The sequence below is a fragment of the Plectropomus leopardus genome, chromosome 8, assembly GCF_008729295.1.
Source record: "Plectropomus leopardus isolate mb chromosome 8, YSFRI_Pleo_2.0, whole genome shotgun sequence".
In the NCBI taxonomy this organism is placed as follows: domain Eukaryota; kingdom Metazoa; phylum Chordata; class Actinopteri; order Perciformes; family Serranidae; genus Plectropomus; species Plectropomus leopardus.
Window position 1 is genome coordinate 3009183 of NC_056470.1, and position 21279 is coordinate 3030461.

The 21279-nt window shown below is 37.6% G+C and overlaps 2 protein-coding genes across 2 annotated transcripts; both read left to right on the top strand.

The window, feature by feature from the left end:
- The first annotated feature begins 2630 nt into the window (after window positions 1-2630).
- Window positions 2631-7608, top strand: si:dkeyp-110g5.4 (uncharacterized protein LOC561637 homolog). The gene is made up of 3 exons (XM_042492273.1): window positions 2631-2676; window positions 4678-5256; window positions 7052-7608. The coding sequence occupies exons 2-3, from the start codon at window positions 4693-4695 to the stop codon at window positions 7568-7570; spliced, it is 1083 nt and encodes a 360-aa protein (XP_042348207.1). The 5' UTR covers window positions 2631-2676; window positions 4678-4692; the 3' UTR covers window positions 7571-7608.
- A 5137-nt stretch (window positions 7609-12745) lies between these two features.
- igf3 (insulin-like growth factor 3) lies at window positions 12746-18299 on the top strand. Its single transcript, XM_042492689.1, has 4 exons — window positions 12746-12790; window positions 14101-14245; window positions 15807-15994; window positions 18081-18299. The coding sequence occupies exons 1-4, from the start codon at window positions 12746-12748 to the stop codon at window positions 18297-18299; spliced, it is 597 nt and encodes a 198-aa protein (XP_042348623.1).
- Window positions 18300-21279: the final 2980 nt, after the last annotated feature.

Genomic DNA, 21279 nt, shown 5'->3' on the forward strand with positions numbered 1-21279 from the left:
AGGCGGGTAATGTGGGACACTTTTGGGGAGATTCTCACAAAAACCACCTAAAAGTCTGCAGACTACCCTAGATGCTACCGTTATAACGTATTATGGTTCTCTGCTATGGTTTGTTTTCATTGTTTTTTATGAATATGTTATTTAATTTTTATTTTTATTTTTGAAACTTCAGACCAGGGCCGGCCCTCTGACTTTGGTGACTCTTAACAAAATTTTGTGACACTTACGACCAACCACCAAATCACACACACTGCTCCTAACTGAATGAAAACACACGCTTTATCTACAAACAATTTACCCATCAATAATCTATTAAAATTTGAGACTGTTGCAAAGTATCCACAATAATATATAATAAAGTCATATTTCTACTATAAAAGCAACTAACTTGTACATAACATGGCCTATACGTAAAGGCAATGACAAATGAGCAATAAAAAAGCAAATATGTTTGATGAATAGCAATGGTTAAAAAGAGTGAAAGTAAAGTTAATCTATTTAAGCTATAAAAGCAGTATACTTGCATATAGCAAGGTCGATAAGCAACAGAACTGACATGAACATGGTAAAAGCTAAAATATTTTGACAAATAAATAGCAATGACAAATCAATATAACAGTGAAAAGTACTCAAAATAAATACAGTGAACCAGTGAAAAACTACTGTACAAAACAAGACCTGCATGCTACTGTAAAAACTAAAGCTATTCATTCTTTCATTGCCATCCAACATCAATGAGAAAATCCTCCAAATCTTTGCCTCCTTAATTTTCCTGAAGCAAAATCATGTGACATCTTCATAAGACACCTGCCTGCCAGCCTCACGGTTTATTCTAATTATGGTGACTCCTGGTAGGTACAGGCAATCCTCAGGAAGATCCAAAGATTTGGAAACAACTCCTTCAGTTCCTTCTTGTGAGCAAAGCATTTCAAATGTAGACATCCCGAGGACGGTTCCTGATTTCCAGCTCTCTCCCATTAAAGTGAGAGAGCCCTCAAACACATCAAGAACCCTTACCTCACACCGATGGCATGTTCAGGTAAAATGAGAAAGTCATGTTTGTTTTTTAAATCATTAAATCCATTTATCAGTTCAGTCATTATTTCATGACATCATTAAGGTAACCTGTGGCTTTTTATTAAAAAAGATTGTCCAACTTTTCTGACAGGTTTTCCCTGTTCTTTTACCGCCTGTTGTCGTGGTGCCATATTGTCTACAATACACATATGCATGTGTGTAACAATAATGGCTAATTCTGGACTTTTTCTTGGCTTACATGCACTCACAGCATCATATTTAATATTTTAAATAACAAAAATACTAAAATTGTATGAATGTGACAGGGTGGCACACAATCACAGGAATCATGATTTTATGGCACCCAGTGGCCTGAAAGTATGCTTGTTTCACTTCAGAAAAATGCTCCACTTTATCTTGTCATTTTGTCCCATTTTACCTGAATACATTAAGTACTCACTTAAAACCTGTCCCATAAAAAGTAAAGTGTATAGGGAAAATATTTTAATTATAGGCTTATTATCCCCCCTCAGTCACTCTTCCTGAGGTTTACCATTTTTTCCCCATTATAGTTTTTTTTTTTTAGGGGGGGTTTCCTTAGTTGATGTGAGAGTCTAAGGACAGAGGGATGTAATGTGCTGTAAAGCCCTTTGAAGCAAACTGTGATTTATGAATAAAATTGTTGTTGTTATAAATACAATGTTGTTATGTCATGCCAAGTTGCTGATTGCTTTTTCTAAATGATCTTCTCAGGGTTTAAATTGTAAGTATTTGTGAAAGGCATCTGAAAGCAGACCAAGAAAACTGATGTTGATCCAGGTTTTACAGGGTTAAACACATCTAAAGTCATTTTTATTTTAGAACACAAGGTGGACCAACATGTTATTACAGCTTATTTTATGTGTGCTGTCCTGTTCATAAATGTCTTTGGGAGGAAACATTGTAAATGATGGAGTTCTGAAGCGTTTCTACGGTATTGTTCTCATACCAGCAGATGGCAGCATAGAGTGCTCCACTGAACCAGCATCCAAGTTTCCCCAGCTAGACCTTGATATGCCTATAAGGACAAAACACACCAGGATGAAAGAAAGACTTTATGAGCACTTTCAAAGAACAGAGGAAGGTCCGCACACTTCAGCTCCCTTTACAGTTTTTATTTTTAATTGGGATACTTACAAATCAGTGACATTTCGAGCTACATCCTCAGACTGTGAAATCCCTAAAGTAAATCCTTAAAATAAAGTCAAGACTAGAGTGCACTGAACAAGCAGAATATTTTAACATATCAATTTGGACTTTAAAATGACCTTAACATCACCTTAACATCTGTTCAATAGAGGGAGGAACTGTTCAGTAGTAATCTTTGTCCCAACCATAATGTAAAATTATATATATATATATATATATATATATATATATATATATATATATATATATATATATATTACTCATTTATCTATTTTTTATCTATATTTTGTTTTTTTTGCTGTTGTTCACAAATTCCGCATACTGTGTGCTCCAGATACCTTCTTTTAATCCATTTAAAAGTATTTCGGTGACGCTTTTATTCTGAAGAGTATGACCCGGAAATCCTGTGGTCTTTACCAAGAAGTGAAAGTGCAACAGAAAACAGGCCTGGGATACGAGTCTTAAATCAGGGTAAGAGCGACAATTAAGGGCATTTTTTTTTTTTAATTTAAGTGCGCCTATTTGTTCTATGTCATTTTTTTTTAGTTAATTCTCGACGACAATAGTTGTTGGTGTGCAAAACCGCATCACCAGTTCTCCATTATGTTAGTAACTTGTACTTCATGTCGAAAAGAAATCTGCAAACTGCAAATTGTAGTGTTCGCGAGCTGTTTGGTTGAGCAGAGTGGTGTCTGTGTAAGAGTAATGGACGTCAAGAACGAGAGGAGCTAACACCGCCCTCACCTCGTACATTATGTTTCTAGATAAAGTTAGAGAGACATTAATATTGTTACTGTGTATGGCCATTTAAACCCGCAGGCGAACCTCAGTGTTAAGGCCCGTCCACACAAAGAACAAAAATTACAACTATAACTATCACTATAACTATAACTATGAAAAGATAGTTTTTGAAATCGTTCCAAATCAAGTGGATGACAGAATCCACACTACAACTGCAACAACGGAAGTATCGAAAGATATCGTTTGCATCACTCTGAGAGCGGTTTCATGACCGATAGAAACAGCCAATCAGAACCTGTCTCATTGACAGGTCACATTCAACATAGATCCTAGCATCTAGTTTGGACCACAAAATATCTGTTTTAATTTGGAAAAAGATGTACGAAGCTGTGGACTATTTTACTGCTTGGTTTTCTTTTTTTTATTCCTGTGAGTTTATTCATCCATAACTGTGCTGTTTAAGTAGAGTGGTTTTCAAGAGAGACCTGGTTCAATGTGGTCTACACATGAATAAATCTGACATTGTGTTTTAAACCATCTTTAGCCTCTCTGGGATAGTCCAGATTTGGCCCATCTAAGTTTAATAGTCTTTGATCTGGACTGATTCATTGTGGTCTACGTGTGAAAAACGCAGTGAAATAAATATAAACTTTTTGCATTAAAGGTTTCACAAATTTGAAAGTCAGTGTTTGTGTCTGTAAAGTTTGCCAAATATCTGGCAAATTTAAGACTAGTTCTCATAGAGCGGTGAAGTACTGAATCCTAAAACACGGAAGTCCATGAGCATTTTTTCACTTCCGCGTCCCTCGTCTCTAAGCCTCTGGGTTTCTTGAATAGGTTTTCAGTAAAATGCCTTAAATAAGATCTGTGGTTAACACTGGCTAAATATATTTAGACGTTTTGTTCCGCAACACAAAACATGTCCATAAAAACCCAGTTTTTGAACTTCTAAGGTTTTTCTTTACTCTTAAAAAAGGTGATTGCTATCAAGTGGATAAAAGGGACTACAGTGTTTGTCGGGGACGTTAGACGTCATCACACTGGACACAGAAACTCATTAAACCTACTCACCACCCTTACAGCTTTATAGCAACAGTAAAGCTCGAACGTGAAACGTAGATTTATTTGTTTCTAATTTAGTTTTTATAGTATTTGTGTTGGCGACCTTTAAGTCGTGCAACCATGATATAGTTGGTTTATAACCTAACAATAGCTTTTTGCTTCTGGAGATCTCATTTATGCTTCAAAACACACAAAAGTGGTGTTCATCTGTGAAGATTTTCACGCTGAACAAAACTTTCAAGTATCATAAACTTGGTTTGTCACAGAGCTTATTTTTGGTGATAATTGATTTTTTTTTTTTTTTTTTTGACGAGGAAACCAGTGCAATGCTAACTTCTGGGTTGGCCGACAAAAATACGTCATCCCTTCACTACTCTGTTGCCACTGCATATTATTATTATTATTATTTTTTAAAAATTGAGTTTCTACCCTTTATGCCATGAAATAGGAAATTGCCGCAGCAGAGCCACAACCAAATGTGATCTAGCATTTAAATTCATTCTAGTGTATGACATATTAAAACATATTTGTAACATAAGCATTCAAACTTAAAGTTCAAATTTCTGAAATTTCATTTTGGAACATCAGTATTAAGCTGTGAGAAGACAATGGAAACTGGTGGTGTGATTTGCATCAATAACACCTAATGCAACTCTCATATGTCCACAGGGAATCACACAGAGCATGGATCTCCTTGACAAACTGGAAATCTACATCCCAGTAGATGCTGAGGTGAAAAGCATTCCTCTGGGGAGCTTACCAAAGTCAGTCCTGAGACGAATGGGCCTCCTCCTGTCTGACGCAGACGGTTCCAGGAAGCTCAAAGACTCTCCAGAGGGCATATGGATTTGTCCAGCAGTCATACGGACCAAAGGCCAGAAAGTGGCCCCCCACACAGGACACAGTGGGATAGAAAACATGTCCTTACTGCTGGGCAGAGAGGTTCGAGCTGCGCCAGGTCCCTTCCAAATGTCCTTTATCTCCGCCAATCGCACAGCGTACAAGGTGCTGAAAGACACCATGCCTGGAAAAAATGTCTCTGCACAGACATCTCACAGCTCCCTGTTACCTCAGGGCTCAGCACCGCAGACATACAAAGATGCTGTCGTCATCTACCAAGGACGCGTTTACCTGTCCGCCAGAAAGCCCAGTCACGGCTGCAGTCAACAAAAGAAACGTCAACCACGGCCAGCCTCCCACTCCTCCATTCCCTCAGCGTCTGACGTGTCCTCTAACAGCCAAAAGAAGGTAACACGACATTTCACTCACTCATTACTTTTAAGTCACAGCAACAAAATGGGAAGTCACTGCAGTTCATTAACACCTTCATTAGCCCCAGAAGTGAAACTAGCCTGTACAAGAGCCCCCTGCTGATGAGAATGTCTTCAGTCTTACAGATGTTTTGTCACAAACTTATATCGACAGATTAAAAATCATCCTGAGGGGGACGTCAGTGTGTGTGTACCAAATTTCAGGGCAATCCTAAAGACATGTCACAGCTAGAAATGCCAGCCCTGCACTGGGCGATTTGCTGTCAGGGATCCATGAATGTTGGTATAAAATAAGTGCAAATCCAATGTGTAGATATATAGATGTGTGTTTTGGTGCTGGAGGAAAGTCAGGATCATTGAAGTTTCCCAGCATTTTCACTGTGTAATGTGGTGATGGTGCAATCAGTGCTTCAACCTGAAGTGCATACCAGAAATGAACACCTTCGGCACCTTTCTTCTGTCTGAGATTTGTCCGGCAGCACATCTCTCCGGGCTTCTCTGAAACCTGTAGACGTAAAAAGGAGGAAACTGTACATCATTTTACCTAAAACCTCCCCAAAACAGCTTAAGGATCTCATGAAAACACACCATCTCTCCACCACAGATGAGATGAGGAAAATGATAATACACTGAACGAAATTCAAATCCAACACTTAAGATTCTTTTTTTTCACCGGTTTAAGTTAAAGATTTAAGACTTTATATGCATACAAAGGACTTTTTTTCTCTCAAAATCTGGTCAAAAAAGAGTTAAAATCCACATGAGCACTTTTCCAAAAATAATCCATCCGACAGGTGTGGCATATCAAGGTGCTGTTTATAAAAAAGCATCGCTACAACACAGGTGTGCCTTGGGATGTTCACAGTAAAAGGACACAGTTTCTGTATGCACATGTATGTTATATTGCGGCACATTTATGATATTTTTTGGTATTATTTACTAGCTACAATGTTCACCAAGTAATTTTTGACCAACAACTTTTTTAAGTTTTATGCTCAAATAAAAAAAAGATTGATGTTGCAAAAACGTTAAGTTAACTAAACAGCTTGTCAAATGTACATGCATGCCTCTTTGCATCTAAGTAGCAATCTGATAAACACTGTTATTATATTTCGACTACGTTAGAGACGTAACTGATACAAATGGTGAACAGACTTGCATTTGTACAGCGCTGTAGACCTCTGTATGGGGTCTGAGGGAATCCTTCTTTTTGATGAACAAGCTCTGTTTTGATGCTTTTATACACTTAAGCAATTTACCCCCGAAAAAATTAAAAGAAAAAACCTTAATAATGAACTGAGATTTTAAAAATATTAGGAGCTGTGAATAATTAGTACAGAGTAGAAACAGAATACTTTGCAACTGCTATCATTAAAGTTGTATTGACTAGAGTTTGAAAAATAGTAAGTATTTTTGTGTAAGTACGAACAAAATTTCTGTCAGTTTTTTAAATTGGTGATTTTTTTTTTTTTTTACTTTAAAACTTTTTGATTTTTTTTCTTCTTTTTTGTCTTTGACAATTTAAAGAAAGCATGCTTTCCAAATCTGCAGGCACACTAAAATATCATTTGCCAAAATCACACCATTTTTCATAACCAGAAACTGTAAAAACAGAAATTATCGTCACTTGTACAATGTGCAGGTGTCCACTTTCATGGAGTTAATAATAATCCTCTGCTGTTGACTGTGGCTTTTTGGTTCATCACGTACCATTAATATGAATCTTAACAAGTGAGCATGAGCCTTATTTCATACTACTTTGTGTCCTTTAGGAGCTGCTGAATGACAACAAGGCCAAGCAGAAACGCATCGCATGGAAAGTAATCAGTAAAAACGAGACAGATGCTTTGCACAAGGTGAGTGATGTTTCCTCATCCACAGCGTCACATCATGTTGCTCAGTCCTCTGCCAGCATGCACAGCCATCATCAGAAGGATGCTGACAGAGAGCCGGCTGCAGAGGAAGCAGTGGGCACAGAGCCAGGGTGGTTTCAGCCTCTGGAGGAGAGGGAGGAGGCATCCAGCAACGGTAGTGAACATCAGATACAGGACCAGAGCCATGAAGAAGCTGACGATCTACAAACTGGCAGTGTTGAACCTGACAGCATCGTTGGTATTGAAGAGCAAAGAAGCAGCCAGACCTTGAGCAGCAGAGAGTGTCAGGGTGCAGCTCGCGCCCTCACGTCGCTACCAGAGGAGTTAGACTTTGAGATGCTGGAGCAACAGGAGAAGATTGCTCAAATGAGGGCTAAACTGGCCAAAATGGCCAAAAACAAACAAAAAAGAGAGTGACATGATAATGAGAAAAAACACAAAAAGAAAAATGCTAAAAACAAACAAACAAGAAAACGATGTGATTATAGGCAAAAACACAAAAAGAAAATGCCATCAAAATAAGCAAAGACCTGAAAATTGGTTAAAAACAAAAAGAAAAAGGGTAGAAAAGCAAATATGATATACAAAAGTGCTATTAAGCATGAAATCTCCCCCCTTTTTAGAAAGCCTTTTTTTTTTAAAATCATTTTCTGTCTCCTCTACTCTTTCTTTCTCTTTGTTTTACAAACTAATTTCAGGTCATTTTCTTGTCATCTTTTCATTAAGTTGATCATTTCGTTTACCCATGTCTTAAAAGAAATGAAATCAATTTATTCAATTCGATTTTAGTTCAATTTAGCCTTTCTCTGCCTGCTGGCCCCCGACTGTTTAGAGTCCTGTAACTTCTCCCTCCATCACTAGGTGTCGCTGTGTCTCTCAGCTCTGGTGGTGCGTGCTGTGCACTACATGCAATGAATTTAATAGAAAGAGGGGCATCTGTATTTATGACGGTATAGGAAAACATACCTTTGGGATTTTTAAATATCCTGATATACTGTAATACAGAGACCTTTCCTCTGGGGTTGCATCAGGCTAAATTTTACATGTGGCCTTATGGTATGATCCATTTACACTGGGAAGTGCAATTTTTAAGCTCCTATTTGGAAATTTCAACTTGTGCTGCGTAACTGCTATCTGTGGACATGTTGCTACAATGTTTGTCCATCCAGTCATTCCCAGCTGCGACTTCTGCCTTCTGAGACTACGCATCACTGTTGAGTCATCACACAGCTGCCTCCAAAAACGTGCTCCTGTCATGATGATCTTTTGCTTTTAAAGTGTGATTTATTCATTCATTGTCCGTAACCGCTTGTCCTCTTAAGGGCCGTTGGGGGGGGCAGTGTATCCCGACTCTCACCCCGTGAGACACCCTGGACAGGTCGCCAGACTACTGCAATATTTTCATCACAATATTTAATTATTTTAACTGTATAACTGATTAGCTTGAGAAATGCTTGTCAGAATGGGAACATTTAATGTAGATATGTAACTTTTCCTGTTTTTTTGGATTATTGCTGTTCTGTTGAGGGATCTTCTCTTTCTCAGTCCCATTTGTTACATCACTGGTTGTGTACAGAAGCTTAAACCCTGCTTTTTAAGACAATGGTTGCCTGTCTGTTGTATCGGTGACTCACTCTTCTGATGTGTAAAAAAAAAAAGTGATTGGGGTGCCTGATGTAGCTGTTCCCTTGACTCCTAGGTATCCAACTTGTCAATAAGTTTAACTTTCTAAATTGCTTGAATTCAGCACATTTACCTCTCTTCTTGTGCCTTTGATAAAATATAATTTTGTGTCAAATATATTTAATTTTTAACACAGACACTTTTGACCAAGTTTTTGGTATTAACATTTTCAAACAAAATCTCATGTATTTCTGTTTCTTCAAATATTTCTGTTTGTGATAGGAAAGTTTCTGTACAGAATTGCGACTTAAAGGAGCTTTCAGCCGATTATCTCTCAAATGTTCTGCATCCATCGGCAGCTGTTACTTTTTAAAATCTGACTAGTTGGTCTTGCTTAAAATAATCTTGGAAACCGATTTCCTTGAAAAAAGAAAGTTAATATAACTATAAATCTTAATTTGTGTTTACTTGAAAGTGTAAAGTTTACCCAGAGTCTAGTTCTATTTACCTAATTTTGTTAAGTTGTTATAACTTGAAAAGGACACATGAAATGAAATTATTCTAAGTGTGAGCAGCTTCAGTAAACCAAGTTAGTCTGACCTAACTTGATCATTATAAAGTTGGGAGATGTGCCAGTTCTGTTTTATTAAGATGTTTAAGAATATTCAAATATGATCAACTCAGCAGCATACAGAGCGCAGTAAACTTATGTAGAAAGATTGATTTGATTAAACTTGTCATTTTTAAGATGTAGCAACTTCACAAAATCAAGTAAATAAAACTTTTTAAATTTTAAATTTTAAGTAAACTTAATTATTTATAAAGTAAACATAAATCAAGATTTACAGCTGCATTTACTTACATTTTTAAGGCAATCGGTTTCCTAGAATTTTTTAAGTAAAAGCAACTTGTCAGATGTTAGTGTTCTCACAGAACAGGTTCGTTTCTTCTTCTTTTACATTCAAAGCTGCTTGAGGTTTTTGAATGAAGCTTTAAATGTTGACGATGATGTCGTAGTTTATGACTTTAAAAAAATTCTAACAAAAACCTCCATTTCAATAAAGTGATTCATCAGATTAAATGAGTTAGTCTTTTTTTATTGATCAACTTTCTTTACTGCCTAAATGTAATTAGTGGTGCTGTCACATTACTGATTGATGGTGCTGACAGTTGGGACAGTCTGGCAGCTAAACACCGCTGATATGTGTCACCATCACCACCAACTGCGGGAACTGAGGGAACCATGGGTGCCTAACCTGCTTGGTGGAGGTTGATCCAGTGCAGCAGATTCAGTTTTTCGGTCTGTGCTGGGAAGTCTGCTTCCCTTTACACTGTAAAAAATAAAAATAAAAAACTATTATCTTTAACTTAAAAAAATAGTGTTCAGGCTAGTGTAAGATTTAAAGTTTAAAAACAAGTTGAGGACATATTTTAGTGATTTTCTTCTCAAATTCAGTCAACTTAACAATTTAAAGCAGCCTAAAAAATATCTTTTTTGAAGTTGAAACAAAAAGTCTATTTTTTTTCAGTGTAGAACCTCCTATGTATAACACTACAAGCCGACTTTTTGCTGGGGTCTATAACCATAACGCTTTGAAGCCTTTGTGGTTAAGTCCTGGCAGTGTCTACAGAATGAATAGACATGGGAAAAAAATGCAATATTTAATGTTTGACTGAATACTTGAATGAAGCTTCAAAGGTTCAAATTATTTTGTACAGCCCTATACAATGTGAGGAATACATTCCACTGAGGGGACTCTGAAGTCACCTGTCTCTGAATGCTTTGGCTTAGATTTGGTGTGTTGGGTGCTCCACGACATCCTGTCAGATTTTGCAAGCTGGCACGCTTTCCTGAGCCTCAAACAGATGACAGCTGATTGACAGCTGAGAAAAAAAGAAAAAAAAATCATAAAGATAATCAATGACAAAAAAAGGAGAAAAAAAACTGTAAGAGAAATGCATATTTAGGCTAAATTCACTGCCATGGATATGAAATGTTACAATCTACAGTGTATGCAGTCATAAATTAGAAGTTCAAACAATATTAATTGCATAGTAAAAACAGCAGAGCTCTTTTAGGTTTATCTCAATGTGAAACAGCGTTTAGTTTTGGGATTTTTATCCGTGGTAACGGATGTATTAGAAAAGGGTCAAAGTTCAGGGCGCAGTGTCATGAAGAAGTAGTATGTTCCGATTGTGTGCATACTGCATGCAACAGGACATACTAAGAAAGGGCAGCCGCAGTGCCTACTACAAGAAAAGTATACAATTTGGAACACTAACCCATTTTCATCTGCACATGAGGGGTCAAGGGATCCCTGTGAAAATGGCCATGCCATTTTTTCCCTGACCAAAAATGCAGCCTAACTTCAGAGTGTTTTTAGGCCCTCTTCCTACAAGCCAGCATGACATAGTTACTATGGAACCACTAACATACTACCAGCTTCATTTATTAGCTCAGCTGGTGCGCCACAGCCCTTTGAAGACAGAAATGTTGACTGAGATTGTCAGCCGGTCTCAGAAGGTCATTTTTCTGATTGTATGGTTCACATATTATTGCAGATATTTGCTGTTAGCCTAGCATTAGACTTTTGCAGTCTTCCCGATTTCAATCTCAATCATGCAAACACAATGTGTAAAATTGAACGAGCATCATTAGCTCATTTCTGTTGTGTCGTGTATTTCTGTATCAGATGTATGACAATATTTTTCCTCCCTTGCTTTTGTTTTGTCTATTGTCATGTGTTATCTGAAGCTGTGGCGTGTCCTGCTCTCAGGGCCACTGTACACACTGCTCCAGAGTCCCATACAGAATGAAAAGGACCAGACATTTCAGCTCACTGATAGAAATGAGGTGGTGAAAATGAAAGCAACACATGACGATACAACTCAATGCAGTCCAACAGCAACACAAACTACAACATGGATACATGGGGGCCACTGGGGGCAAAATGACAGGGGCCAGTCCCAGACAATTAGGATATTTCTAGAATTTTAGGACTTTTCTCGGATTTTAGGACATTTAGGATTTTAGGATATTTCCAGAATTTTAGGACTTTTCTAGGATTTTAGGACATATCAAGGATTTAAGGATGCTTCAAGGATTTTAGGACATTACTTGGATTTAGGACAATCTGGGATTTCAGGATGTTTCTTGGATTTCAGGACATTTCTAGGATTTTAGGACATCGGGGTTTTAGCTAGCCCTTCTTTTTACTTCTTTGATCATCAAGCTCTGTTTTGATGATGTTTTATGCATTCTGGCACCTTATGTATACCGAAAGTTTTTTGAGCACATCATGTGTTTTTTTTTCTGTTTATTGTAGGTAGTTTGGTTCTTTTAATGTAATATGTCAATTTGTGATATGTCTGTGTAGCTGCTTTTTATGGTGCCTGCCTTAGTACTATAGATCAAATTTAGCAATTGCTCTAATTCTGGTATACTTACATTGATGCGTACTGCTGATATGTTGATTATTGTGCACTGTCCTAACTCAATAAACCAATTAAATTAAATTAAATTAAATTAAATTCTCAATGTGAATCACTTTATTTATAGAAAATGGATGAGAGGCCACTGGCACCCTATCAGGGACCAGATTTGGCCCGCAGGCTGTAGATTGAGTATAACTGAACTACATCCACACAGCTGAATCATAAAGGGAGGATTTATTGCAGGCTTTTGTAGTACTTTTGAAACTTGTGAATATGTCTATGCACTCATTCAAAGTTGGTTCCAGCCTTCCTAAATGGATATCATGTTTGTGATGATGAATATCCTGGAGGAACACAGTAGAACAAGTTCATCTGCAGAGACAGCATGTTAAATCATCTGATAGGAGGTCCAGATGAGATTTGAGTTTGAAACGGTGTGAAGAGACCAGGGAGGAGACCTGCAGCTGAGGTCCTGCCCTCCTGCAGTTGGTCTATAAGACAGTAGGTCTCCTGCGGTCCATCCACTCAGACAGGATGCGCTCCTCATGCTGCCCGCCTGCCACATCACACAACCTGAAGGTAAGACTTTTTTCACGCTGCTGATTTCCCTGAACTGACACTGACAACAGGCTGCTGGTGCAGCACTGTTTTTAATCCTAGAGCTGAAAATATTTGATCACAGCAGTTAAATGCAGATTGGTCTTAAAGCAGTTGGCTTCTGTTGAAGATTTTTTACTCTTCTTTGAGTCTTTTCTGCTAACACTATCTTTTATGGGTCCAATAGTTTCCTCCTACAATTACAGTAATGTGATCATATGATCTTTTAATAAAGGGGAAATGGAGAATACAACAAATTGTTATACTTGTACTAATTATTCTTCTGCACAAAATGTGAAATTTGACAAATATACCATTCAACATATATGGAGAATAGTCCACCAACAATGAATAAATATTTACTTGGATTGAAATGGAGCAGTTCTTTCAAGATTCTTCCCCCGATAATCAACAAAGTGTCTCCCTTTGCCTTCAATTTACCTTCAGTCAGTCCCACATGATAATTTGAATTAACCAGGTTGGTCCCACTGAGATTAAGAATCTCTTTTTTTTGGTGACATAATCTATAACAAAATCTGTGTATGCTACAAAGGCTATTAATAAAGTTTATTAAATTAAATGAATAACTTTTTATTTTTATTGGTTTTGTGCCATCTGCGATGATGATTGCTGGGTAATATGTATGATGCAAGTCTGCTTACCAAGCAAGCATAAAAACTCACTACATAATTAACTAATTTGACTGAAAAATTAAAGACATTGTCTTTAGCATGCACTAGGGACTATCATAAATACGTTACGTCACCGCTTATGATATTTCAAATCAACAAAATGTCTGTTAGTTGACTTAAAGCTCTCTTCCTGCTCTTTATACTCAGAAACAACAGTGTATAGGCTAGTATGATTCATAATCTACTTTACAATTTGACAGCCATCTAACTGCTGGATGGGGTCATGTACCTTACACATCATCATGGGCAAGAAAGGCAGATCAGGCTGAAAACCCTGCTACATTTCTTATGAAATCATTGTTATAAGATAAGATGTTGTAAGTTAGTTGCAGCACTGTTTGAATCAAAGACAGGTGATGAAGATAAGTGTTTAATACAGATTGCAATGTACAGATTAACAGATGATATGTGGTGATTAAGATTTGACAAAGAGACTTTGGTGCTTACCAACAACAAGATAAATCCCCCATGGAGTCCAGACTCTGGTGGTGGAAGCGGCTGGTGACTGCTGAGGCTGATGACACTGATAAAGAATAATTTGTGATGGAAATGGAGGGTAGAATTAAGAAATGCTAAAGTCTTTTTTCCTCTCATCTTCAGGTGTTGTGTGTTCGGATGTGTATGTTGTATTCCACCATGTGTCTGGCAGGCTGGCCGCTGTCCTCAGAGGCAGCCAGACTGCGCTGTGGATCTGATCTCCTCAGTGACCTCATATTTGTGTGTGGGGATCGTGGAATCCATTTTGGTAAGTCCATATTTATGTGATCCACTTGTTTTGCATAACTAACCAATGACACCAAGAGGAAACTGCGTTCTTACTATGGCAGGAAAGGTTTAGAGCTCAATACAATTAAATATATCAAACAATGTTTTTTATGTAGCTATTATGGTATGTTTTTATGTGTTTTTCAAATATCAACTTCTGCTGCCAACACATAGAGCACTGATACTCAACTCACAGCCCAAACTGGACCCCAGTAGGGTGCCGGGTGGTCCCCCAACCATTTAGTATAGAAAAGGTGCCAGAGTGCATAAAAAAGCAACAAAATCCCAGAAATGAACTAAAATCCTAGTAACATCCCCAAATCCTTGAAATGTTGTAAATTAAAATTAAAATTAAAAATAAATGTCCTAAAATCCTATAAACATGTATGGGGATGCTCTGACTGGCCCCTGGCCTCCTGTAAATTTTATTTTATTTTATATTTTAAACAAAAAATGTTATTCAACAGTTATATACAATAGTGGTTCATCACTAGATGTAACTGTGATGTCTACATTAGCTGACAGGTGCATCATGGGTTGGATAGAGAGCAGCCACGTCACAGTGGATTTACAGTATGAGACACACTGCTCGGTAATTTAAATATTGTTTTTTTTTAATGATTAGCATACAGTATAATCTCTCCCACTGCATTCAGTGAATTACCCACAGGCCTTTTCACTTGATTACCTTTACCCTGTTCTGACCAAGGTCACTTTCTCCTTGTGCTATCAGTGTGGTGGCAAGCCATCAAAATGGCAGCATACTCACCAGAACACTGTGCCTCAGTGTGTGATAGCTTTGTTGTTAAAACGAGTGTTATCTGAGGGCAGCGCAGCTTTCACACTCATAACAAAGAAAGGTGAAGACATGGAGAAACAGCAGAGCACAGAGCCTCTCAAAATGAAATCATTCAGTAGACACAGTTTCATTGCAGCAAAATACACAATCCACAGTATACTTTGCATCAGGCAGTGTTCTACACACACTGCCCGTCTGTATGTCATACTGTTGTGACAGGTGCCATCTGGCAGCCTATCATAACACAACGGAAGGTTTCCTCCTGCCATGTTACAAACTGGCAACGCCCGGCGGCATATCATACAGTCACAAAAGGTGGATTTTGGCGTTGGTATCTTATGCCGAAATCACTAACAAAATGTTGGTATTTGATGACTTTGGAATAATGATTATAATAATAATCATTACATTTACTGTGTATTCATGCTCCTGAGAGAATCACATGGATCTGATTTGTGTGACCCAAAGGTCTCTCCTCAACCACAACCATCAGGACAAATGTTGCACTTGTCCAATACGTCTGTACTGTGTGATGTACTGACTACTGCAATAAGTCGAAATGAAAGACTTGTCAAGCATGCAAAAGCTGTAAAAGTTTTATTATTCTGTTGCTACCATGAATGTTTTGGCTAATGGGACTCCCCAAGGACATTAAAGCCAAACTGTTTTTCTTTCTAAAAGTATGGAAGGTTTGAATTTAACAGAAAAACACAAGAATCTCATGACATCTCTCTGTCTTCAGGTAAAGGTGCATGGTCTGGTTACGGTCCTCGGCCTAGAGGGAAGGGGATTGTGGATCAGTGCTGTCGGCCTGCTGGCTGTGAACTTCAGCATCTGGAGATGTACTGTGCCAAACCAAAGAGTCAGCAGCAAACCACAGCTTACCCAGCCACAACCACAGCACCTCATACCACCTCACAGCCAGACACGGTACGACCTCCGCTGACTGAGCATATTAGATCAGTCTGATCTTTTGGAATAGTACTACTGGAATAGAATAGTCCTAACACAAGGTTCACTTTACTAGCTTTTCCTGTCAAATGCATCTCATGGTCTTCAGTAGAGTTGGCTCAGGTCTACTTTGGTCACATGATAAAAGCTGAATGTATATGGGTAGGGTTAGGGGTTGCTAACACAGTCTTGGTCCAAGGATGGTCTTTGGTGTAGGGGAGTCAGTCGATGGGTTCTCATGCCCAGGTTGTCAAATACTGACATGTTGTCATGGCATTGGCATTTCATTGTGACGCATAGGGCAGCCTTTAGCATCTCTGTGTGACGCAAATCTTAACACATTGTAACATGTGATTAGTGTGAAATGGTCACAGTCAGGTTTAGGCAACAAAACTACTTAGTTAGGCTTAGAAAAAGGATCATGTTTCTGGTTAAAATAAATGCGGTTGTTAAGTAACAACAGAATGACATCCATGCAAGACTACCGTAAGTAAATTCTGTTAAAACAATGTTGACTTTTGCTTTCAAATGGTGCAGGGGTACAGAAGTTGTGTATGTTTTGTAATGATATATTAAAATAGCATCAACTTTTGGTTTCACACGAGACACAAACTGTGGTCTCCTAGATGAGAATCTGGCTTTGTTTAGGCCGCTTCCCCTTCCAACCTCCATCCCTCCCACCCTACAGGGACTATATCAGTTGCTCTCAGAGTCAAGTATTGGCACAGATGGGTTAACACTGAAGTTAGTCTCAAGCTCAGTGTGTCACATGAAGAAGCTAAAGGATGTCTTTGGTGTCAGTTTCACACACAGAGGGGTGGTATTGAGCGTTGGTATTTGACCACCTGGAGCTAAGCACGGGCTGAGGAGGTAGAGGTCCTCATGAGAGCTAAAGTTGAAACAGACCCATAAAAATCAAAAGCCAACATGCTTAAATATATTTTCAAACAAAGAGAGATCAAATCTGAAAGGAGCCAGAGGCCAGTCAGACGTAGTCTGATTAGACCATGGGGTAATTAAAGCTGATCCAAGCGAGACTCACAGCAATACAAGGGGACTCTACCTAATCCGACTCAGTATAATCTGGACCCAGTCTGACTTGGGTCTCAAAATTGAATCTCAGATATTTGGACCCATGTGAACTCATACAGACCTTTACAAATAGGGCCATTTACATCCACTGCCAAAGATCTCTCCTAAATAAAGACTACCTGTAATTAAATGACCAGAGCTCGACATAGTGATAACTAATGTCAAGTGTTTAGTTAAGAATATTTTGTCAAACTCTTCTGCTGTCTGAGTAAAATACAATCCAATTTTGTCTTCTGTTTAGCTTAAGTCAACAAAAAAGTAATGACATTTACTAATAATAGTTATAGTTTAAACATTTGTAACTTGGAGCGACATCCCCTTTCTTGTGCAATTTACAAATATTTAAATCTTTGAACCCTAATAGGTAAATAGGTTTGATATCTCAAAAACGTGCAAAAAGGTAATGAGCAACTTGGTGAGAAATGTTCCAAAAATGGCAAGAAATTACTAGATTTAGATAATCATTTTTAAAAAGATAGGGAAAAATGTCTAGGAAAATAGGGAAAAAGCTAGGGAAAAAGTATATCAAAATCTAAGTCTTTGATACATTTTTAAAATTGTGATACAAAATTACAATAATTAACACTTTTTCCACGTCACTTCCCTTTTTTTGCCTTCCCTTAAAAAAACAAACAAAAACAAAGCAACCCCCCTAATTCTTAGGTAATTTTCGTGTACTCTATTTACTTGCTAATATTGGGGTCATTTCTTCTTTTTGTTTGCCCATTACCGTCATTCCATGTTCACACATTAGTGTTAGCTGATTGAAGAGGTTGATAAATATGACAAACCAGGTGGGAATGAATCTAAATGTGAGCATAGTGACTTCAATACCTGAAGCAAAACCAAAAACTGTAATAAAGTTGGTATCTATGGTAAATCCTAGCAGATCAGTGCAGGCCCCACACAGGGGCCAGTACAGCCAAGCTCCATGTCCTTGAATCAACCCCTTGTTCTTATCTTCGTTTGGCAGGCTCAGCAGTTTGAAGCAGTATTTCAGAGAAGACTCTCTGAGCACCTGGGCCCCCCCAACAGTCCAAGGAGGGAAGCTTACAGAAAGAAATCACAGCCTTCACCTCGACGGAAAAGCAAAGTTTCATCGTCACGCAGGAGGAGTAAAACAAGGACCACCACCAGCATGCCTCCTTTAACCACTGGGAGTCCACCTCAAACAACGACATCTGATTCATGACGTTTGACCTCATGAAAAGCTCATCACTTATAGTTACTGGACTGGACGCAGCAAGTTTGAAGGACTGATGCTGACTGTTGTAATAAAGTATGAAATTCTCTACTGAGTAGGGATCACAGTGGTTGAAAATCACAAACAAATGTGGAGGGAAACATGTTCATATGTATTTTAACACTTCTTATAGCACTTTTGACTGAACTGAATTATGTAGCTTTGCAGTGTGTTTTAGGTCCAGACATTACAATGTACCAAAGAAGATTGTTGTCATTGAACAGGTCTGATAGAACTTGTCACCTACATCAGTTGAACTGATTTAGTTTTTTTCTGAGTTCAAGTATTGTGTTTATTATGTTGTATTTTATGTAAAATATTTTGAATGCACTCATTATTTATTTCATATGACAACATAAGACTATAATAAATATTAAAAAATTATAATTCTTTGTGATGTCCATGTTATGACTTGATTTAACCTTTTGAAACCTGAGAAAATTGGCTTGATTTCTGTCAAGAACATGGGAAGAGGCAGTGAGCAATGAAAGAAGAAATGACCCAAAAATTTGCAAGAAATTAGTAAAAGTTACAAGAAAATTACCTAAAAATTAGTGGAACAATAACAAACAAACACAAAAATGACTTGGAAAAAGTACTTAAAAATGATGATTTTATAAAAATGCAATGATAATTAGAAATATAGTTTTTCCCTAGCTTAAAAAAACCCCAACCTAAATCTGCTTATTTCTTGCAATTTTTAGAGCATTTATTACCATTGTTCATTTCCCTTTTAATCATGTTTTTGAAAGAAGTTGCCTCATTTTGCTCAGAGTTCAAAGGTTTAGACACATGTGAAAGGCATCTGAAAGCAGTACAACAAAAGTGATGTTTTGAGAAAAAGAAGAAAAAAGAGGTTTTGAAGGGTTAAGGGAGAAAGTCATTTGAGGTTCGACCATGCCATCCTTCCTCTGATGTGTTTCATTTAGCATGTTGCTCACATGCACACTTTTAATTTAAGTTTAAGTTTTATTATAATATAACACCACTGACATTTTGTTTTGACTGCAGTGCGATCATAAACAGCTGAGTCATTTTACTTTGACATAACTTAAGTTATCTGTTTGCGAGACCTTTCCAAGAGTTGTGAAGGCCACCTCAGGCCGCTCTGCAGAGCAGCCTGATAAAACAAAAAGCTCTTCTTATTCTGTGATTCCTCGGTACATCTGAACATAGACTCATTCTTCATTCAAGGTAACAGAGTATCATAGTTTATTTGTGAGCAGGTGCAGTTATTTGGATGTGAACAGTACACCCAATCATTAGAAAGGATAAAATAGTAATGTAAACCAAACAGTAAGAGAATATCAAACATTACTAGATTACTTTGTCCCAACAGGTTTTGGAGAAATATTCTCTCTCTCAGGTTCAATATAAACCCATGTCGTACTTAAAGGTACAGTCACATTACACTAGTGCTCTATGAATATTTGCTCTCCCATTCACTTCACATGAAGTTTGAACTACTGATGGAGTTACAAAATTCCTGTGTGTGTGTGTGTATAGGTGCATGCATATGTGTGGATGGACAAATATTTCTCCCACTTCCCTTTTGATAGATATAGAAAAGTCTGGGTTTTGAAACTCGCTTTACTTGGTAGACCTCTAGAGTGAATGGCTTATTTCTGTCAGGTGAGGTGGTAATTGTAGCTTGTCCTTTGTGTTGTGGCTTCATTTATAGTCAGTGATGTTACTGATGCTCTATCACATGATGCAGGGATTATTTTCCTTGTTGAACAGTTTTAATACCCTTGTCCAGATCCCCTCTGGCTCCCATATGCTGCAACCATGTGATGTCAGAAGGTCGTAGGTTTACGAGTTGAGAAGTTGTTCTTTCGACTACATTGTGCTCATGAGCTTTGAGGTCATAAAGAGGAATCAACATGAAGCTGCAAAGAAGATGGGTTGCATTTTAATGCTAAGAGCATTTAAACAAGAGGTTTATAGTTGTTTCCATATGTGAATTACATGTTTCCAGTTTATATATATATATATATATATATATATATATATATGATATTATATTTCATTTATGACACTCTGCATTGACAATAGTTAAAATTAATTAATCAACACTTAAATTAAAAATATTTATTTAGTATGTGAATTGATAAAAATAAAATGTCTTTCCACTTACCAAACACTGACTTTTTCCCGCCATGTTTATAAATTTATGACGTCAAGTTGGCAAATCCTGTTATAAAATAACATTGTTATCAATATACTTACCTGGCATGATTTATAGTTCAGAGTTTGCTTGCTTGCTACAGCTAATAGATGCATAGGCTATACTAAAATGTGCAACTATTAAAAGTAAATGATAGTTACCAGGAGCAAAATAACCAAATATATATTTTTTTATTGTAATTTGTTGACTCTAATTTCTGCCATTTCTGCTGCCTTTAAACGTCACGCAAACGTCATAACATACGAATCATTGAAAATACCCAATTTCCCACCCGTAATTACAACTTTGCAGGGCCCTTCATGTGCTAGCAACTCATAAGTACAATATTTCCAAGGAGTATGTGAAGGCAGCATGAGACCCTTTTACTGTTAGCAGCACTGTACTGTTAGTAAACAGTATGATATTTTTGGGTGGGCTTTAAGGAGGCTGAAAGTTGGCCTCTGACGTTAGCTAGTGCTAGTTAGTAGGTTCTTTTGATCTGTTTTCGACAATGAAGGCAGATGATACGAGTCTCTCTGAATATCCCTCACTCTCTGAGTCTGTGAGTTTAGAATAATGCTGACCAATGGGAGCAGACTGGCCAACCTCCCTGCTGAAAAAAACAGCTTGACCAGTTTAAAATGGTTAAGGTTGTTGACCAGCTTAAGGTATGTTTTTACATAATTTTTGATGGTTAAGCTGGTCCTACCAGCTTGTGATGGTCACTCTGGTTGGTTTATCCATTGAAGTTCCTGTAAAATT

What these genes read in the sequence shown, in the direction of transcription:
- si:dkeyp-110g5.4 (XM_042492273.1), top strand. Translation starts at nt 4,693, where the DNA reads ATGGATCTCCTTGACAAACTGGAAATCTACATCCCAGTAGATGCTGAG. An exon ending in CCTCTAACAGCCAAAAGAAG is followed by an intron (nt 5,257 to 7,051) that starts GTAACACGACAT and finishes TGTGTCCTTTAG; the next exon opens with GAGCTGCTGAATGACAACAA.
- igf3 (XM_042492689.1), top strand. Translation starts at nt 12,746, where the DNA reads ATGCGCTCCTCATGCTGCCCGCCTGCCACATCACACAACCTGAAG. An exon ending in GGATCGTGGAATCCATTTTG is followed by an intron (nt 14,246 to 15,806) that starts GTAAGTCCATAT and finishes CTCTGTCTTCAG; the next exon opens with GTAAAGGTGCATGGTCTGGT. An exon ending in CCACCTCACAGCCAGACACG is followed by an intron (nt 15,995 to 18,080) that starts GTACGACCTCCG and finishes TTCGTTTGGCAG; the next exon opens with GCTCAGCAGTTTGAAGCAGT.